Source organism: Cheilinus undulatus, linkage group 24, assembly GCF_018320785.1.
Source record: "Cheilinus undulatus linkage group 24, ASM1832078v1, whole genome shotgun sequence".
NCBI lineage: Eukaryota > Metazoa > Chordata > Actinopteri > Labriformes > Labridae > Cheilinus > Cheilinus undulatus.
In genome coordinates, this window is record NC_054888.1 from 20,471,370 (window position 1) to 20,493,634 (window position 22,265).

A 22,265-nucleotide genomic window follows, 5' to 3' on the forward strand; every position below is an offset into this window, starting at 1 on the left:
TAAAATACATCAAGACACATTTTAAATCGTATCTATTAAAATATAAGATAAAGTGCCATAAAGAAAAACTTAAAATATATATTCTTTAACACAGTATGGCTCAAAAACACTGTACATAAGCTCATTAAACCTGTATAAGAGGGAAAACTATATCTCAAAGACCGTTTTATGCACACTTAGTATTTCTGATGTAAATTCCGCCAATAACAATGCAACATTTACTAACAATGACTTTTATTTTGTAGGCGCTTCCCGGAAGCTGTATCATCCATCATGGCGGACTTAACGGCTGTGAGTGGAGACAGGTGGGAGCTCCGGTTAGACGGGCTGCTGTTGTTCTCAATACAAAGAGAAACGAGCCGGAGAAACGCTCTTAATTCACGTCAAATTTAAGGGTGGAAATGTTACGCTGATTTTAACCTTTATCTGTAAATTAAAAGAAGTCTTTGTGAGCGATTTTATGTGAAAAATGTCCGAGCGAAGAGAGAGAAATTCAGAAGAAACTGCGCAGTCATAAATTAATGGGAGCGGTGACCTGAGCAGGTGAGTGAGATTATTCCCTTTAAAACTGGAGTTTGATTCAAAATTTTTTCCGGTTTTTAAAACGATTAAAATAGTTCACATGAGGCTTAAACGTGAAGGAAACAACGGTAGAGTTATTTCCCGCCTGAGTAATTGGTTTACTTTGTAAATTGGCGACGGTATTTTAGCTAATTTACGTAATTTCTTCATGAAATGTGATAAATTTTGAGTGTTTTACTGTGTTAAATAAACAGGAGCTTTGTTCAAAATGCCAATGACTTCCGCATCAGAGCCGTCAGTGACAGTCAGTGACGGACAGACGGTTACCAAGCTGGGGTCCGCGGACCTTCAGCGGCCGTTTGAGGCTGATTTCTTGCCATTGATTTTGAGGTAGTGTTGTTCTTCTGAGAGCTGTTATTGATCATTAATGCTTTAAAGATCAGTGATTGATTTTCATGACTTAGTAAAAGCCATCAGCCTGTGGTTTATGGACCTTCAAAGGCTGGAACATGGCCACAATCAAGTCTACAGTAGGACTGGACAAAAGAGACATTTAATATCCTTTCTTTACGCAATTTTTATTAATTTAAAGTCTGGAAAAGTAAATGAAGTTATTCTAAATAAATGCAGTGAGTTTCTCCAGGCTCATTACTATTTGAATCTTCATGATGTGATTATTATGAACTTGGACATCTATTTTGATATTGCTTTATAGGACATTAAAAGGGTTCTGCATTACTGTAGGCATTTCAATGAGGATATGACTCATAATAAAGAATCTGTATGAGCTGGAGGTTTGCTGTTGGCATCATGGTTTACCTTAAACCTAAAATTAATTGTGTTTTTTAATCTCTAAATCTGCAAGAATTACATTAGTTAATAGCTACTTGAGATTAATCTGATCACACCAGATTTTTGAGATAGCATTTATCGCTCTAAATTCCAACTTTTGCTGTGTTTTTATTGCAGAAACTCAAATTGATAAAATTGTAATCTATTGTGGAACAAGGCAATATCTTTCTGAGAAAGGACAGTTAACTATTGTTTATTTCCTGCATCTGTACCATAACAGGCAAGATATCAACCAAAACACACAATGAAACCTCGATAAAATCAACAAATACTCTTTATACAAGAAGAAATGGTTTCAGAATTGTGTGACCTGTATTATATTTCATCAAAACAGCTCTACTCTGGATGCGCGATATTAGACTTTTACTGATAAGCAGATATTTAAAAATTAATTCAAGTCAATATAGATATTTAAATATCATTCAGACCCCAAAATTTTGAAGTTTAAGGTGAAACAAATTAACATAATCTTTAAAGTACATTTGAAGTTTAAGAAATGATAATGAATTTGAAAAAAAGCTTCAGCTTATGTAGAATTTTTGCAGCCAAAATATCAGAAAAAGTTTTAATATCTGTAATTAGGATAATTCACTTTATAAGCTAATATCTGCTAATACCACTATAATGCTGATAATATCACGCATCCCTATTTGAATTTTCTCTTTTTTCACTAGAGTTTTTTTACTGTATCTGTGTAGCTAAAGAGCTGAACTTTGAACCATAGTAGGTTTTTGATGATACTCTATACATTTACATAAATATTATTATACTTGATATAAGAATGATTAGCTCATCTCGTTATCCAAATAAATCTTGATTGAGTCCAGATACTCCTTTTTGTTTCACTTTCTATAAAAGCCATTAAATAAGTGTGTTATTTAAAGTACAGCAGACATGTTTGATAGAGAAATAATCTGTATTAGTAAAGGCTGATGTTTTTGAGAAACACGCATTTTAAAGCATGTTTTATTGAAGAATAGTTGCATTTTTGAATACTGCTTGTGGTGGGATTCCTGACAGACTGGACTGTGGTTGTCAGAGCTGACTGAGCTGCAGGCTGCAGAGTGAATCCTGCATCATTTGCTTGCTAAACTCCCTCATTTCCTTATCTCACAGATATGGCAGCTGACGACAAGGTTGCCATCCTGACAGACGATGAGGAGGAGCAGAAGAGGAAGTATGTGTTGGCCGAGCCATTCAACACCCTGTCGATGCAGCCGCAGGCGGGCGACTCTGCGGCTGTGGTGCCCACCACAGGCACGCCGCCTGAGCAGCCGCCGTCCGCGGATCTGGACTCCATAGACTGCTGTGAGAGGATGTGCCTCCGCATTAACAGCCACCTCCTCATCTCCAAAGTTTTCTACTTCTTCTTCTACGCCGCCTACGGCTCGCTGCATCCCCTCCTACCCGTCTACTATAAACAGCTGGGCATGTCTCCCAGCCGCAGCGGGCTGCTCGTTGGTATCCGTTACTTCATTGAGTTCTGTAGCGCCCCCTTCTGGGGTGTGGTGGCAGATCGCTTCAAAAAAGGGAAGGCTGTGCTGCTGTTCTCTGTCCTGTGCTGGTTGGTGTTTAACTGTGGAATCGGCTTTGTCAAACCAGCCGAGATGAAGTGTGAGGAGAAAGGTGCTATCATGACGACGTTGGCACCACCAACAACGACCTCCCTGCCCTTTAACACAACACAACCCGGCAACGCAACCAACCACACCAGAAATCGCCGGAGCCTCCTAGACTTCCCTGGACTTCATGAACTCATGGACTCATTCTTCAGTTTTCAGCCCAGACACATTCGAAGTGTTGACACCAACGCCACAACCACCGCCCCCCTCCCTCCTATCACGCTGACTAACCCAGGCAAGAACACGCCAAACAACACCACCATCCTCACCACGACAACCCCGACCACCACTAAGCCACCTGCTCCAACCAAAGCCAAGGAGTACCAGATCATCTACAACAAAGACCAAGTAGAGACCATCTTCCTGCTCATCCTGCTTGTCATCATCGTGGGTGAGTTCTTCAGCGCTCCGGCCGTCACCATCGTGGACACGGTCACCCTGCACTACCTCGGCAAAGCACGGGACCGTTACGGCCTCCAGAGGATGTGGGGCTCACTGGGATGGGGACTGGCCATGCTGCTGGTGGGAATCTGGATTGACCATACCCACATTATCGTCAAGATTGACGGAAAAGGCTGCGTCGTCCCCGACTTTCGTCTCCACAACTACCAGATTGCTTTCATCGTCTTTGGCGTACTGATGGGTGTGGCGCTCATTGTAGCCACGCAGTTTTACTTTGAAAAAGGTGCAGACTACAGACACGAGATCCCCGAGGGGGTGGTGGCAGAAGCTGACATACCGCCGAGAGCGTTACCAGAGCCCGGGTCATCTGACCAGACTCCCATCAGCCCCGACACGGCTCAGGAGTTCCACTACAGCGACCTCCTGAAGCTCCTGTGCAGCGTGCGCTACAGCTCCATCCTCTTCGTCGCCTGGTTCATGGGCTTTGGCTACGGCTTCGTCTTCACCTTCCTGTACTGGCACCTGGAGGACCTGAAGGGGACCACCACACTGTTTGGGGTCTGCTCTGTCCTGAGCCACGTCTCAGAGCTCGCTGCATACTTCACCAGCCACAAGTTCATCGAGCTGGTCGGACACGTCAGGTAAGACACACATTAACGTTGATGCAGAGTTGAGTTTTAACTTCAGAACTTATCTACAGTTAATCAACATTTGATGATATTTAAGAGCTGTGGTTCATGGAGAAAAGCTGTTCAAACATGCACAAGTGTTGAGACACCTCAAAGAAAGTCCTGCGTTTGCCACCACACCAGACTGCTCGTTAACTTCTTAAAGCACCTCTGTACTTCAAACCGAGCTCTTAAATCCATCCTGCTCTGTGCGGCAGTGAGCAGCGATCTCTGAGACAATGGTGTCATTGATGCTCAGGGTTTCAGTCTCAGTGGAGATTCAGAGGCCGGACTCTCAGACCTCGCAGGCAGTGGGGACATTTGAGATTGTGGTGTTAGATTTCAGACTGAGGCCTCCAGGCTGCAGCTCTCTACCTGCTCTGGAAACTCTGAAACACCTGCAGAGTTAGGGTTGAAATGTTTCACTCGATTTGTTTTGGCTAGGGTTGTCACAATACTAGGACTCTGAACTCTCCAGTTGAATTTGTTCTGGTTTAGACATTATCTACGTGCTTTAAAAACACAACAAAAAATAAGTCCTTAACAGCTAATAATAAATCAATTACTATCAAAAATTGCAGTTGACTCTCGTTGACTTTAATAATTAGGAAATCGTATCATTTAAAGCCATCATTTTTAAAACCTACAGTGTGCCTTGGCTTGCTTTTTAAACTACAGTTGCAGTTTTTCTATTTTTTTTTACTACAAATTTTGGATTTAAGCCATTTTTTTCACTCATGCAACCACCCCTTCACCAGATAAACTGAGCGAATCAAGCCCATGTATATGAAACCACAGAGCCCTTCTCTTTTTGTCTTCAAGCACATCACATCTATTTCCATGCAAAATAGCCTCTTTAATTCTTGCTATAGTATCTTAAGTTACATTTATAGTAATGATGCAATGTTATTCAACTTCGCAAGGCACACCAGTGTGCGAACCAGTGATAGAAAGCACTGTTTCCCATTGTAAGTACATATACACACCCACTGTTGTGTCACACTCCACTTTAATCTACTTGTTTAATTTTTGTGCATTTCTCCTCTTTTGATCATATTTTTTAGTAGATGAAAATGCTCAAATGATAGACCCTACATTCTTACATATTCAGCTTGATTCTGTCATCACCAGAGCCAGATTCACTAGAGAGATTTGGGATCAAGCAACGAATTATCATTTGTTATAACAAACACAATATTTTGTAGCTTAAAATAAGGCTGAACAGTTTTGACTCATTGTTTTATTGAAGAGAATGATCATTTTGTGTCTTTCTCACTTTAATAAGACAAAAAAAAGGGTGATCTTTTTGCACACTATTCTAGAAAAATAAACACTTTAATATCTGCATGATGTGGCAAGCATAATGCCTCTGCCTCAAAAAATGTATGAAAATGGAGTTTGAAACACATCCGTCAAATAAATAAATGAATGAAGATTGCAGTCAAACATAATGCTCATCACATCAGGTGTTCCACATGTTGATGCTTGTTTAGAATGACATATTTTTTTATTTTTTAATTAGGGCTGCACAATTAATCTAATCACCATTGATGTGACCATTGATTAGGCTGTGATTTTTTTGTATTCAGTAATGCTTGAAAGGTTTGCCTGCAGAAAGACTTTTAAGTTCACAGCAGTGCCACTGTTGCACTTATAGAAATACATTTGTTTTCAAAGGAAAAACTATTGTCCGTTCTAATTTCATTTACACAATCTTGTGCAGCACAACAGTCATCCTACATGAGTGCAGGAAAGCGTTAGCGGCAAGCATCTGCAGAAAAAATATGAAAACAAAGGCACAAAAAGAGACATCAGAACTTAACCTGAGAATTTATTAGAGAGACATACCAGTGCTCTTCTCTCCTCTTCTGAACCTCCTCACAATGACAGCCATACTGGTTAAAACAAAACAAACAAAGTTTGGTGGCCCGTCCGAGTGTTTTCTCTGTGTTGGACACACTGTAAACATCATGATTCACTGTTAATAGCTTCACCCATTATTAGTGAATCATCTCATTTGTGCGCCTTCTCTTTTTGTGGTCACATGAAGCCTTAGTATTTAATTCTGCTCACGTTTCTAAACTAAAGATGGACTAATCTGCACTCTTTAGCCATATATGTTAAATGTCCTTCTTAAAAAGCTAAAGGTTCTTCATTGTTCCTGTTTTGTTTTTGGAAGAGCCTCTCGACTCTCTCCAGGACAAACAAACGGATCTGCCTGGACACACCCTCGCAGCATTCATTAGTTCATCAGTGACAGGATCACCTCAGTGTTTGTTCATCCAGCGAACGTTTACTGAGCACACAAGCAGAGATGACACATGACAGCCGAGGATCTCTGTCTGAAAAACAGGAATCATCTTAAATCCTCAGCAGCTTAGTGTAAAGATGAGAGCTTCTGACATTCAAATATCAATCATTAATGACTCAGCTCTTTCTAACTGCTCTGACAAGTTTGTTAACACAGAAGAGAAAACTTTTAGCTAGGAGCCGTTGGCCATGAAAAACACTGTTAGCTCGTCAGTTCAAGGAAGGAATGCTAACAATGCTCATCAGATCACACGGGCGGCTTCCTGACAATAAATCCTTTATAACCAATGGGATTGTTCCAGTCTTTTGAGATTTAACTAAACATTAAACACACCTTTCATTGAACAGATCAGCAGAAACACACAGCAGGCTGATATTTAGCTTTTCTGTTTAAAGAAATATTTATTATGCAGAATATTCAGTTAGACATCAAATATGACTCATAGACTCTTCATGACTCTCTCATGTGAAATAAATTCAGAACATTTTTTTAAATACATGTAAAGGAAGATTATTTATTATTACGAAACCCTATAACACTGATCAGATGTTTGCAATAAAAAATGCTTTAAAAAATCACTTATAGGGATGTCACACCAGAATTTTAAACTTTGGTACAGTACTAGTAAAATCAAAGAAATATCACAAATATTGTGAGTAGTTACTCATTTTTAATGCCTGAAAATTGCAGGCAAACTCCCACACACCATCCTGGCTTTCACAATATCAGAGAGGTCAAACTATATTCATGTCAGTTTTCTTTCCATTGATTCAGAACAGAAGATGTTGGGTAATTTGTTCTTTAATTACTAAAACATGTAAGGAAACTCCTGCAAAATGGACACCAAAACTGTGCCAATGCAAATTACACTGGTTGCTGTCTTTTTTTAATAGTTTTGAGTCATTTGAAGGTGCAGTGTGTAGCATTTAGAAAAGCAAACTTGCTTAAAATTGAGCAGAATAGGTGTTTAATCACCTGGATAAGAAGAACTGTTTCATTAAACTTTAAGTAATAATTTTATTCACACATGGGGAAGGCCCCCTCCATGGGCTCCACCATCTTGGATTTTGCATACCCCATGTTTAACAGTACCGCAGAAGGGAGCAAAGAATCATTTTGTATATTCAGGTGATTGAACACTAATTTAGATAGGCCTAGGTATCAGAATCAGAACCAGCTTTAACGGCCAAGTATGCTTACATGTATGCTTAAGTAGAAAAAATAAATGTGTGCATTGATGGTATGGCTGCAAGATGTGCAAAGGGTGCAAGGATGCTGTCTAGACATGATCAGAGTGAAAACAGGCTAGGATGTGGGCAGATTTACATGAGGGAGATTATTTAAGATAGTTGATTAGTGCAATGTGTACAAGACATTTTACCAGATAGAGAGCTTTCTTACAGCATTTGAGTTACGGTGAATAGACAGAACTAGTTATTAGTATGGTAAGTAGATTAATACTGTTGTAATTAAATATCTAAACTTTTAACAACCTGCTGCTGTTATTAGTGCTGGGAAATTAATCAACTTTCAATTCCATTTGTCAATTCGTCCCTCGATCATATAAAAAACATAACCTAGATTAAATCACCGTGCAACATGCCGTGTTGCACTTCATTTCTCCATAGGTTTCCTCTGCAGCACATGTGTTTGGTAAAAGGATCTTACTTGAATTTCTATGAGGAGCAGAGGGAGCCACAGCCTCTTTTAAAAAAAGATGACAGAAAGGATTAACAAAGATTACTTTGGTCCTAATGTGCCATTCTGTTTAAGAGTCAGCCCTGGAACAATGAAAAAAAGTGGATGTTGATGTTTTTGGCTGTCACTAATTATTTTAAACTCCTGCACAAAGTGAGATACAGAGCAGTTGAGATCTCAGTCACAATCATGGTGATATTATTTGCCATAATCAGCTTTTCAAACATCTGCTGTCTGTAGTTTTCATGAAACAAACAGGAGGAAACGGCTCTCTTGTTGGCTGCTGTTTTTTTTAAGTGTTAGATGAAGTGTAAACTCTCTAAAAGCTTTAAAGTGGCGGCAGATGATGTTTCCACTGCCTACAGGGTCAGCAGAGGACATGTGCCATCTGAGGTGACTTATTAACACTCCTCTCATCGACCTTATTTAAAGAGACGGCAGACGGCTCAGACTTTCCAGTAAAACAGGAAGTCTAATTGCAGCAGGGCGTCACATCCTCTCACACTGAACAATAAGAAGAAAATGCACAGCATGAAGTCCACCTGCTGACATGCAGATATTCTCTGTGATTTCTTTTATTTCTCTTCTTCTTTATATTTGTCTTAGATGTTGTCAAGTTTTGTCACAGTATCTTATGTTGGTATTTTTGGGTTTTATTCTTGTTAAAAACAGGCTAGAAGAAAGATAAAAGTCAGTCTTATACCACGGCAACAAACGTAGATGTTCTAGTCACCAAATGTTGTTTTTATTTTGTTGTTTTTGATAATAGAAAATATTGATCCCTGTAGTCTTAAAAGTCAGGTGTTTCAAAAATGATTAGCCCTTCATTATTTTTGAGTGGTGCTATCAAAAAGCACATATACTTCATGATGTTCAGCCATATTTACCTGCCAGTTCCTTGCAAGTTCCACCTACTTTTCCAAATGTTGCCACAAATTAGTGCAGTTTAGATCGTGTGCAGGAGTTTGTCTGCATTGTATGATAATCAGAAAGAATAAATTACCAACTATTGATAACCAACATCAATAAACTACCGATGAGTTTAGGTATAGATAGTTTCCATCCCCTGAACTATCTGCTTTAATGACCTTGTCTCTATCCTCTGCTTTAGAGCTGAAATATTCAGATTTTTTTGTTCTATATTGACACTGTCCTCCACGCTTTCTCTCCCAGGGTGCTCTACATCGGCCTGGCCTGCAACACAGCTCGCTACCTGTACATCTCCTACCTGCAGAACGCCTGGATCGTCCTGCCCATGGAGGTCCTTCAAGGTAACGTGTCTCCGTCTGTCTACAGGGAGAGTTTAGGAAACTAGGACCCAGGGGAAGGGATGGGAGCTGTGTTTGTCTAACAGGACGCTTATCTGACGGCCTTTTTCCTCCTGATAGCCTGCAGGAGAGATGGAGCTCTAGGAACACTGAAATGAACTTTGTGCCTCTGCAGGACGCGTGTTAATTAAGTCAAACAGTTCAGTGTAACAGCTGCAGTATGAGCACCATAGCATGTCTGACATAAAACTCATAAATGGGATCGCCCTGAGTCTTAACTCATCAGAACAGGAAACTCTCGTATTTGATTCTGTAGTTTATCTTTAATAGTGCTAATTCCATGGGGAATAAAACAAATAGATATTTTTAAAACCATACTATCCATCATGGCAACATGATAATTCCTATTTCTGTCCCTTAAGTATCACTGAAACTCTGTTAACAATCCCAAATATGACAAAAATGTGTTAAAAATCACTGAATGAATCCATGAATTCTAGTCATTTTTTAGTTTAGGAGCTGAACTTGAGTTTGCACAAAATAACATCAGATTTTCAGGAGACAGGGCACAAATGGCCTAGATGTTAAAGCAACTCCCGTGTACGCAGGAGGCCTGGGTTCAAATACGGCCTGTGGCTCCTTTCCCTCATCTCTCCCTCTCTCGTTCTTCTCTGTTTGCAACTCTATCCAAATTCTTCATCTCTGCATAAAACGCCCCCAAATATATCTTAAAAAATAGTATTTTTAAAGAGAATTTCTACAAAATTAAAAGGTACATTTCCATTTTTTAAACTCACTATAAAACGGTTTTAAAATAAGGATTGTCCACATGCTTAGACTGAAACTTTTAGTAAATTTCATGTGTAGAAAATCAGTGTTAGAGTAGGAAACCTCTGACCAATGTGCTGAATCACAAAGTCTGAGCCACTTGGCTTTATTTCCTTTTATGACACAAAAACATGTTCCAGTTAATCAAAACTTAAGTTTTGCTAATTTTTTAATTTGATTTATTGCATAAAAATAGCACTACTTTTTAGTACAGGTTGCTTATTATACGCTGGACTTGAATAGAGTATTTTTTTGTGCTTTTATTTGAGCAGAAAATGCTTCTCTCAACACTCACTAGAGAATTAAGGAGAATAAATCAGACTTGAGTAAAGACAAGTGTCAAACAAGATGTAGACATGTCTTAAAGATAAAGAACAGTAAGAGTGAAAGCAGTGAACATTGACCGTAGAGAAATGAAAAGAAAGATGTGAGAGTCTTAGTGTTTGTTTGAGAAGTCTAACCCTGAAGAAACACCAACGCCTTGCAGAGTAAACAACTGAAAACAAGTTCACTTTTCTGCTTTAAGTTCGACTGTTTTGACTTGAAACCAACCGTAAAACAATTAAAAAGTCTCAAACTGAGTCTGTGCCAACCTTCAGACTCCTAATAACAGAAAATATCAGGAAGAACTCCACCAGAATAGACTTTTGTGTGCTTTCTGCAGAGCAAACTGTGCAAAAGTGACCCTGTTTCAGTTCTAAATAGCTTTTCTTTTCAGTTATTTCATTTCCTGGTAATCATACTGATCTATTGTCTCTGTAGCATTCAGTATGTTCACTTTCACTCAGATAAAGGCAAGATTGTGTCTGTCTGACTTAAACTGTTAACAATGGAGTAAAAAGTCCCATGGGAAGATGGAATGAAAGAGGCACAAGAGAGGAAAAGGTCCAAATATGCATCTCTGGCAGCAGAGTGTGGAAGGCAGGGGTGGAAAGGCTGCTTTGAGCCCATCCATGTAGGCTGCAAGGGCTTTGCAGGGCAATCTCTTGTGACCATGAAGTATATTATACAACAAACTTTGAAATATGTCAGTCCAGATCTAACTGAACAAATATGGATTTTTCAAAGTCAGGCTAACACACTTAGATAATACAGTTTTGCACTTTTTTATTCTTGCAACATAAGCCTCAATAAGACCTAAACTGGATTAGGTGTTCTGAGCATGCTCCACAGCATCTGCAACCAGGAAGGGGAATCAACATGAGTGCTAAGCATAGAAAAAGCTGAGTAAAGTGAATCCCTGTTATATAGTAGGTAAAGCGTATGGGCATGTTGGGAAAGTACCACCAGTTTGTCGCCTTCTGAATTGTTGGCAAACTCAGCAGACAGCAGGTCTAATGGTAACTAGCTGAAAGTGGGTAAATCACCGCCATGGGTAGCAGAGTCGGTGTCGTCAGTAAGTGGATTCTCCCTCTGTGCTTGTACACTGTGACAAAGACAGTAGTATAGTCAGACCTCAACCCAGCTGTGAACTGAACATTATAAATCCTTTAGATATATTTAACAGTGTCCTCCATGAGAAAAAAGAAACGCTGATTGATCTTAAACCTTTACAGTGATAGATGTGAAGACTCTGTAAGCTGTGACACTTTTTCTATCCCTGTGTCCTCCAGGTGTGACGCACGCCTCAGTTTGGGCAGCCTGCATCTCCTACCTGAGTGCAGCCGTCCCTCCGGCTCTGAGGACGTCGGCACAGGGAATCCTGCAAGGGCTTCACCTCGGGCTGGGCCGAGGCTGTGGGGCCATGGTGGGGGGAGTATTCGTAAACTTCTTTGGTAGGTCTGGATGAAGACAGAATAATCTGTTAGGAACATTTATGTAAGCAGCACTTAAATCTTCTTTTGCATCACATTATCAATCATTACTCACACTGCTTTCTGTCTTTCTTTGCAGGTGCTGCAGCGACATTCAGAGGCATCGGCATGGCGTCCCTCGTCATCCTCCTCATCTTTTCCTTCATCCAGTGTCTCACTGGAGAGACAGAGGGGAAAGGTGAGGAAACTCAACCATATAAACCTGCAGTTTCTCCTTTTTATTGTCCAATTATCAGAGAGATGATTAAAATACAGAAGGAAGATGTAAATCACTGACATGAGTATGTAATTAAATGGTTCAGGATCTGCAAATCAAAGCTTCGATCCTTCAAAAGTAATAGAGTCAAATAGATGTAAATCTAAGATTAATGCATGAATGTTTTGTCCATATTTAATCTGCAAGACAAGAACTGTCAAACCTGAATAGAAAATGTTGGATTAATGTAGAAGTCAAGATTGACATCTCCAACTTTCACTTGATTGTAAAGATGATTTTTAGGTGGCAGTTGTTTGGATTAAGTTTGTCTGAAAGGAGAGATGGTTTGTAGTTTTCAAAGGAGTTTGTCTCTCCATATGCAGAAGCTATTATGAGTAGTTAATACTTAAAACTTTGCCAAAAGAACAAACTTGGTTTTACTGGAAAAGTGTTGCTTCACTCTTACCATACACGGCTTGTTTAACGACGCTCTCTTCTTGTCCTTCAGAGGACAAAATGTTGGCAGAAAACATCCCCGTCCCCTCCAGCCCAGTTCCCATTGCTACTATTGACCTTGTGCAGAGCCAGAATGGTGGCGTGGGTAGCCCGACCCCGACTCGCCCGGCCGCCGCCCAGCCTGTCTTGAAGACCAAACACCAGGAAGAGCAGGAGGACGTGAGCAGGCCCGCCTGGGTGCTCTCAGGCGCCCCATGGGTCACCATTGCCTTCGCAGTCTTCCAGATCAGAGAGCTGATGAACTTGGGGAAGGGGAACGGACCTCCACCGGAGACACGGCCTCTGCAGGTAAACAAAACTATCAACTACAATGTTCTATAATTTAATAGGGAAAAGAGGAAATAGTTGCACTGTATGTGGGAGTGCTGAAACTTAAAACTTTGATATGTTCTAGTGAGCCAGCTGTCTAAATTGCACAGCTACCATGAGGTCAGAGATATACTTTCTGCTAACTAGACGTACGGGTGCACATTATGGCTGTCTACATTCCCTATTGGTCGGCTATGCATGTCATTAAAAATGAACACAACACGCATGGGAAATGCAGTATGCTCATGACTGACAGGAGAAGAGTAGAGACCGAGGGGATGTGAAAGTGACAACAGGAAGCAATGAAAAAACATGAAAAATGGAAATATGATCAGTGCTATGAATCTACAGGTGACACTGTAAACTGGTGACTTTGTACTAGATGCATCCATGGCTACTTCTTTGTTAGTTCTCATTAAAAGGTGTCTGATGAGTTTATTTTGACACATCAATAAAAATAAACTATAGAGGCTTTAGGAGGGATCTTTTTGGTTTTGAACAGCTGCATATTTCTTAATATTCACAGACTTAAACATGTTACACATACAGATAAGAAGCACAAAATAAGCCTTCTGATGCGCCTTTTTCTTTCGCTCACACACATACACACTCGCACATGCTTGCATATATCAATGAATTCATGCTTCTCTTAAAACAACTACCCACTCATCTTTAGTAAAACAAAAGACTACAAAAGAAATAAATAAAACTTAACACCGTGCATGACATAGGCACAAAGGAGCTACAGCACATTTGCCAAAACCCACGTATGAGATAATAAAAAGTTAACACTGAGGAAAAATGTGCCTAAAATTACCTCAAAGCTTCAAGGAACTAATTCTTGACAGGATCCACTTATTTAGATGTAGAAATAATGGTAATCATTGTCATGTAGCCTATTATTTTCTATCTTTTTTATTTTTGTCACCTGCCATCCACCCACATTATGTTTGTTTTTACCCATGTCCATACCTGCAACATTATTTTGTGTTTTCTACCCATACCTGAACATTTTCAGGGATCAACCAGCAGGTCAGGACTCTACAGGGGGTTGGGTTTAACTCATTTGGTAGAGCAGACACTCATATACAGAGGCCAGAGCCCTCTACTCACTGTTTGTAGGATCAATTCCTGATCCTGGTGCTGTTTGGCTCTTTTCTCCCCTCATATGTTCTTTCTCTCTTCAGCAGAGCTGTCATGGTCAAGACAAAAAGCCCCAAAAAATTTCTTCAAAAAAATGTATAACACTGGAGCTGTGATGTCCATTCAGAGGAGAAAATATTCAGTACACATGGTCTGATCAGTCTGAGCTGATCAAGATGTTCCTGGCCTTTTTCCTTTTCCCTGCTTGTTTCAATCCATAAGTGCATGACATAATATGTGCAGATCTAATTCTGACAACCTAAGAGCTGAAAAAGCCTTGCAACCTGCCTAAAATCTTTGGCACCTCCCTTCTTGGGGATCTTTGACCCCAGGTCAGAAACCGATGAGCTGACTTGAAGTTATCATTGATTTTTCAAATTCATTATGGAAGTTCTGATTTCAGAATTGTTCTCATTGAGTGTCCCTATGTCTGTAGTTTACATTCTGCACATCAAGTTCTGTTATGCAGCCTGAACTCTCACTTGTGCCCTCTAGAGGTATCCTCCAGTAGCACGTGCTGCACTAAGTCAAGTATACTTGCAGTCATGATCATGAATGCAGAGTAAAACAGCAAGTTTAGCTTCAGCCTTAGAGCATTTGAAAGTGATTCGTTGCAGTTTAGTATGGATTTGTTTCTTATTGTGAACTTCAGTATTTTTTATTCTATTGGTGATTTAGAAAAAAGATTAGATCCTTTAAAAATGTGATATCTAAATATATTTAAACATCAGATTCTGATAACTTTAATTGTAAGGGAGTGTCTTCTATATCTTGTCCTTTTAGGGCATTTCTGAATAAATACTCAGACAAAAGCCAAATCAAACAAACCTGAGGGCTGAACTTGACAATAGACAGACTCCTTCCTGGTTATACTCCGATGTTTTTGATAAAAGCTGAATTGAAACTACATAAAGCAACAATAAAATAATACTGTATTAATATTGTAATACTGCATTAATTATATAATGCTGTAATAATAACATAAGACTGTCTTATGATATAACAGTGGTGGTATTTGACTTTAACTAACCTGAACTTTCCGTCACTTCTTCCTCTAACCTGCTGCCCACACTCAAACTAAAGAAAGGTGAGATGTGTGTGCGTGCCAGTGGAAAACTACCTGGTGTGTTCGTGGGGGGGAGGTCGTTCAGAGTTTCCTCTATGTGTTGATGCATGCGGTGATTCATCTGTACCTGTATGTGAAGTGTGTGAGGCATGTGGGCGTGTACATGCATGCATATGTGTTTGTGTGTTCTGTGAACCTCCCACGCCCGTTTTCATGACGTCACACGAGCTGCATGGCATACCTGAATGAAATACCCCCCTGCTGATGTCACCCTACCCCTCCCCTCCCTCTGGCGGCCATGTTGGTGAAGTGCTGAGGATGTCAGATGAAGATGGCCAAGATGTAGGCAGAGTAGTGCAGACTGCAGGGAAGTTATTTTTTTCTTTAAATGTAAGTTTGTTTGATTTGTTTAAGAAGCACTTGGAATAATCCAGCTTGTACCATGTCAGCTTTAACATTGAGTATTTGTATTTAAGGTAGCTGTAGTTCGCTAGTTAGCTCTTTGCTTTAGCCCAGTTTTAGGATATTTATTCATCTTAGATAAAAGAAGAGATATGGGATGTAACTGCAAAACTCCGTCAGTATGCTCTATTATTGTTTATTTGCTTCTGTTGCCAGGTACCTAAGGAGCAGGCGGAGTACAAGGCGGTGGCACACAGAAACTCAAGTGATGACGGCACAGATCAACCACCCACCCCAGAAACTCCCACACAACCAGACACCACCCAGCCAGAACCACCTTCAGACTCTGACAGAGACCAAACAAAGCCATCCTCAGACGGAGGCGGGCCTAAAGACAACCCGGCGTTCACAGCAGAAAACAAAGCGTGACTGTTTTATTTATAGACTGTTTAATTTATACTGTCGGGGCTTTTGTCACTGCAGGAAGATCCTTCAAAACAAGACGGTTTGTCTCAAATTTAGTCCTAAAATCTGAGTTAGAATCATGAAGCTTTGACAAACAATGATTAGCTTAAACGTGACCATTAAATAGGGTAGAGAATATCCTATAAGAAGCAATGTAAAGATACTGTAGCTCTTTTTTTAAAGGACTAATGACCTGGATGAAGGGAGGTTTTTGCAAAGGGGACTTTGGGTTGAACACTGGGATGGATGTTGAGGTGTATTTGGTGGTGTTTTTCACTCACCTTAGAGCACTGTGCACTGTATTTACTGCCCTTTAACGGTGAAGTGTGAAGGAAATCCTTCAAATGTACATAAACAATGTGCCTCTTAATAAGTTATTAACTTAAATTGTTGGCGAGAACTGACAAAATGGTGATTTTATTTAGCACTTTGATTCAACAACATGTACAGGTGTTTTAAACATTGACAGCTGCTGTGACAAGTCAGCTGCCAGCCTGTAATTAACGCATTCAAACACTTTTTTTAAAGGGATTTTACCATTAGGATTGATGCAGCATTGGGTATTCATGAACTGCTTTAACACAGGGGTCCCCTTTCTTTTTTACCTCATATTTTTAGATTGACAAGCTTCAGGGGTGGTTTCACATTAGGGACCAAGGCCTGGATCTGAGTACACTCAGCCCCAAAGACTGTAACTGTGCTCAAGTACAGGGCATTCATCTTTGATTAAGGTTATAAAGACAACTATAAATGCCTCCTCTATCTTCAAAAACTGCTGCTGACCCTGCAGAACTGAATAATTTCTTCCCATGAGCTGCATGCTGGATGTACAAGTAGTAAGAGGGTCGTAGCTGGTGTCATGCATATTACACAACAAAATTTACTTTGGCAACAATCACCAACTTAGAGGCAGAAGCCATGAAAAATGTATTAAAACAGTAGTGCATTCACAGCCCTGAGAAGAAAGCTGTGTCTTAGGTGGTTTGTCTGCCTTTCTGACCTTTTACCTGCCTGAAGGGAGAGGGTCAAAAGGCAGTGATCGGGGTGTTACTAGCTGCCATGTGCTCGGGTACGGATCAGTGTCATTAATGTGAAAGCAGACCATCAGGGGAAATGGAGGGGTGGCACTTGTGCCCAAAGTGGAAATGCCCTAAAGCAGGGGTGTCCAAACCCGAGGGCCAAATGTGCCCTGCCAGAAATCCTTTAAATGAAATTTGGCCCTCGACAGAGCATGAAACTTGTGCTAACCTGTGTTATTCTTCTTAGCTTCAGCACAAGGCAGTGCTACCATGCTAATACTGTAAACAAACATTTTGACAAGAATTATTGCTTTTTTTTTTCCAGGACTAATATCTTGATGGATTACAGCAGCACCAATGATTTTTCATGGGCGGAGCCAGCGGTAGCCAGAGCTGACTAGAGCCCCCTGAAATCTTATTAGCCTCCCCAAAAATCTTGAAATTATTGGCTATTTGCCTTATCAGCCATCGACTAGCTATTTAAGCAATCACTGAGTATACCTTAACCTACATTAGACTAGTTTTACTAACTTTAATTTCAAGGTGAGCTCTAAAGTGTCCCCACCATCTTTATATATTTCTGTATGTGGCCCCCAGTGGAACAAGTTTGGACATCCCTGCCTTAAAGAGAGCATAACCTGAGGTAGGAAAAGTTTATCAGCTCTTATAGAAAATGACCCACTGGACTAAAGTTGGCAGTTAAATCCACGTCTGTGGAGTTAAATGTTTGCTGCAGCTTCATCGAACCTCATCGAAGCATAAACTGTAGATTTAGTAAAAACTTGATTTATCCATGTAGTATCATTTTTATGTAGCAAACTTCAATGTTGTATAATATTAGTTACTCTTCTTGTCTTTCCATTAAACTTAAACTTTGGCTGTGATGACTGTGGAACTAGTCGGGTCGTCACATACCAGATTTAAACACTTTGATGTGATTCTAAAGAAAAGTCAGACATTATCATCATCATTACCATTGAAACAGAAGTCCAAGGCACAAAATATCTGAGAGTATCTTGATTTCTTCTAAAAATGCAGGCAGACTCTTGCACTTTGTTGTCCAAATATGTTGGCAACTTTTTGATACTGAAATGTTGCCGACATAGAATGACTTACTTACTATTTGGTTTAAAATCTTGACTTAGGAACAGGAGCCGAGTGCACCACCTGGGCGTAATGAAGGTAGTTTTATCTCCTCCGTCTTGCTTGACTATGACAGACTTCTTAACTCAAATTGAGAACAGTCATGGCTGTGTCTGTTAATTTGAACGTAACACATTCCCATCTATTCTAACTTCACCTGTCAAACTGTTGACAAAGATTTCAACAAAAAATTTCTTTGTTAATCCACTAAAACAAAGTCTTTTGATTGACCTACTGTGTTTCATTGACTATACCAGCAAAGAAATGAGTTGCCATCATGTTTTACTTTAAAGTTTTGAGACTTATATCAGATAAGTCTGGCTTTTTAAACCTGTGTCTGCTCCACCCTAGGTGTAAAGGTTCAGGAGTAACTTAAACAGACCTGCTGGCGTTCAGGGCTGAAGCTTAAGTAACACTCAAAATAAACATACGCCCAGCTGCTGCACTCAGCTCCAGAAGTCTTTAAAGCTTCAGTTCTTTTCAGAATGGAATGATACTGCTTTAAATAACTGGTACTGAACCACAGTTGTTTGAAAAAAGCCTTAAATTTAACTAACTAAACTGACCTAATAGTTTAAAATCCAAATACATTACATTTAAATTTCTGAGCATGTTTTAAAGATGCAAGCAAGTGTCTCTGTTTCTGGTAAAGCTCCAGGAGCTGCTGATTACTGTACATTGTGCTGAAAGACTGTTATTTAAGTTTGAAGTTTTAACTGACAGATGAAACTTGACGTCTTATCCTTTTTAATAAAACTTAAAGTTGCGTGCACACTGAAGTAGCTGTGTTGAAAAAGTGCCTCTTTTAAATTTATCAATCTTTAATCCTCTGACTTGTTCTAATGCAAACATCCCGTTACTTTCCTCCTACGTTCATGTAATCGACACCGAGGCTCTTTTTAAAGCCTGATTCCAATATTTTTGTATCAAAGCTGCCAATGATCGACACGCTATATTTACGCTCTTCTTTCATGCCAAACTATTCCCAGTATTCAGTGTGTTTTTGTGTCCTCGGGGTGGAAAAACCCTCAGAAATAGAAATAAATGAAGAATTTCTGTTAACAGGAAATTAAACATGAAATGCTTCTCAGGCTGTTTTTCTTTCTTTGTGAAGGAGTCATGATGGCTAATTACAGCCCTTTCATACAGTACCGGTGTATTTATTCTGAACAATATTAAATGTATATCTCACAAACAATCCTGCAGAGTGAGCTTATTGGCTGTGTGTTTGTTGGTTCAAAGGACGAGATAATAATCCTCAAAATAAGGCAGTTCTTAGACATGAGAAATGAAGTGGCTTGAGTAGAGATTTCTGGTCTTCACAGCTGAAGAAGATCTGAAAATTACTCTATTAGATTCTGTTTATGTCTATTAAGACGCTTTTAGTCACAGGAAATGGTTTTCATGAGCCTAACAGCTAAAAATCATGTACATAAGATGCAATTTAATACCTTTTTATCTCTAAATCTAGCTGCATCCTGAACAAAAGGCTGAGTCGTGCACCTTCACACTTTTTGCAAGACCCACATTCATGCTGGATTGCAAGAGGCTGCTTCACTAGCATCACACCTAAGGTTGGCAGCTGCTTGTGCCACTTTTTACCAACTTTTCTCCCTTGTTAGATCATTAACCCATGCTTTCAGAAAAATGGTTGGTAAATAAAAGTTATGGAGTTTGTTTTTGTTCGAAAAGACTCCTCAATTGATGACCTCGAATGACCAAAGGAGGTTGGCTGGGGGTCTGTAGCGCCGCATTATGTAATAATGTAATACATGTCCCATCCATCATGTAATAGCGCCGCATTTTCTAAGCCACTAAGTGGTTAGGGTTAGGGCAAGGTAGTTGGGTAGAGCATACCTTGGAGCCCACACTAAGTCCTATTTTTAGGGTTATTACATAATGCGGCGTTATTACATAATGTGGCTTTACAGGGTCTGTGCTTCATAACTATCACCATAACCTTGACTGAGAACCTGCTGAGCAATCAGTGCATCCTTTCACCTTGACTGAACTAGCAAGTTAACGTGATTGGGTGATGTCTGCATGTAAATGATGGTAAATACAAGTTTTCTGAGGAGTGGTTGGAGGAGAAGATTTTGGAGCAGAGGCTGAGGCCGACACGGTTTGCAGGATTTTGCAAATTTGTATGCAGCAGGCTGTTAATGTTCACACTGCTAGTATCTCAAGGAAGCTACAATGAAAAATACTGCATGCATTCTATCTTACAGTCTGCACAAACCATGCACAGAACTGTGTCCCCACTGTAACTGGTTAGAAGTTTGTAAGTGGGGTCTTAAGATATTCGAGATGGCCTTAAAAGTGTTTAATTTAATGTCTGATTTTCTGGTTATACCAGGCAGGAAAGTAAGGGTACAGTAGTTTATCTTGAGTTCTAGCTGAGTGGGTGTCTAAAGTTTTAAAAAGTACCTTATTGTTCTAACAGTTTCACTGCTTTGTTATTCTGCAGGATGTTTGACTGGCAGCTGCTGTGAATCCGATCATCCACTTGGTGGCAGTAGCGCTCTGAGTTCTCACCAGTTTCATGGAGTCTTGGGTGGACTGAAGCGGTCTCTGTGTCTGTGAGTGAGTGTGTGGAGGGTTATTGAGGTCGTGGTGCGCCTGCTACTGATGGGTGTGTGTGGGAGGACAGTAATAGGCTTCCTCAAAAAAAAAAAAACTAGACTATGCGCTGTCGTAAAAATAAATAAATAAATAAATAGAAATAATAAAAATCAAAAGCGTCTTGGCACACTCGGCCTGTCTGATATGTGTGGAGAAATCTCACCAGCCCCTCTGCTGCGTGTGCTGCTGCTGCTGTTTTGTCCTGCGTGGTCCGTTAATAATGAGCGCTGTAATAATGTTTTCATGACCGCGAGCTGCAGAACAATGCTACATTTTTTGATTTAAATTAAACACAGAAGGTCGAGGTGAGACCCAGCTCCTTATTCACTGGCACGTCTTAGGAAATTGTAGAGAATTACTGCAGTGTCTGACCTAAAGATGCTCCAATTACTGGAGGAGAATAGAGATGAACATGATAATCACTTATTTGAATTTGTTGTGGGCGCTTTGACAGGATTTAATGGCAGTTAGTGCATTACTTTATGCTTAAGCTGTGGCCTTTCTTCTGTTGGACAATTTGGTCCTGATGAAAAATGTCAAAAATGCCAGTTGTGTTTATAAAGGATGCACTGATGGATCGCTTTAGCACCAAAGCACGCTAAATGAACTGGTCAGTAGTTGATATTTATCTGTTGTATTGTATCAATTAAGTGCTGACAGGATTAGATGTTTGTTTTTGAGCAGAACAAGTCAGGAGTTGAACTCTGATCTGTGTTAATAGTGGGACTCTTACACCCTAAAAGCATCGGCACATCTCTAATGTTTTCCTCTTTTTCACACCAACAAAATGATAAGTGTATAAGAGTTGAATGTTGTTCCTTCAGGTCTTTTGCACCTTGCCCCCTTCAGGTTTATTTTACTTTTCCCAAATAAATCCCGACTTTTCTCTTCCACATTAAGCTTGCCACAATTGTTGATTTTTGGGTATCACACTGTAAGACCAAATAGTAAAAGGTTGTTAAAATATTTCAGCTCTATTTTTCTCAGTTGATACAATACAATACAATACAAAACAGTCAAACTAGTTTTTGTCATTGTACAAAAAACATTCCCAATCATCCCTAAATATGCGTAGTTTTCCCAGAATGCCTGTGGGGATGAGACACTATTAAATCATGAGTGAAGTTACTCGCTCGGTTAGGGAAGTCCTGACTGTGGGGATCAACTTCAACATAGCAAGGATGATGTACTGAACTCTGTGGAGGAGCACGTTCTGGGTCAAAGCTCACCCCTCAGACTTTTTTTTCTTGTCAAATTAGTTTATTCTGGGTAGCACGATTGTTCAAAATTGAAACAGATGAAAGGACAGGACAGGTCGCGGTGTGATCATGCAATGCAAGTGGACCCGGACATCCAGCAATGTTTTCCACTTCCTCCAGGGGAATTCCAATGCGCTTCC

The 22,265-nt window shown here is 39.9% G+C and overlaps 1 protein-coding gene across 2 annotated transcripts; it reads left to right on the top strand.

Annotated features, from left to right (window-relative positions):
- Positions 1 to 290: 290 nt before the first annotated feature.
- mfsd6a (major facilitator superfamily domain containing 6a) lies at positions 291 to 19,430 on the top strand. 2 transcript variants are annotated; one of them, XM_041781988.1, is made up of 8 exons: positions 291 to 543; positions 2,491 to 4,039; positions 9,249 to 9,346; positions 11,785 to 11,946; positions 12,065 to 12,163; positions 12,690 to 12,985; positions 15,233 to 15,236; positions 15,834 to 15,976. In XM_041781988.1, exons 2-8 carry the CDS (start codon positions 2,493 to 2,495, stop codon positions 15,839 to 15,841), a joined length of 2,214 nt encoding a protein of 737 aa, XP_041637922.1. In that variant the 5' UTR covers positions 291 to 543; positions 2,491 to 2,492; the 3' UTR covers positions 15,842 to 15,976. The 2 variants fall into 2 exon arrangements, with proteins under 2 accessions (XP_041637922.1, XP_041637921.1); XM_041781987.1 differs by lacking the exon at positions 15,233 to 15,236 and having other exon boundaries at positions 15,834 to 19,430.
- The last annotated feature ends 2,835 nt before the right edge of the window (positions 19,431 to 22,265 follow it).

Coding starts and splice junctions, on each gene's coding strand:
- mfsd6a (XM_041781987.1), top strand. CDS start 2,493: ATGGCAGCTGACGACAAGGTTGCCATCCTGACAGACGATGAGGAGGAG. Junction 9,347..11,784: donor GCCCATGGAGGTCCTTCAAG/GTAACGTGTCTC, acceptor TGTGTCCTCCAG/GTGTGACGCACGCCTCAGTT. Junction 12,164..12,689: donor TGGAGAGACAGAGGGGAAAG/GTGAGGAAACTC, acceptor CTTGTCCTTCAG/AGGACAAAATGTTGGCAGAA.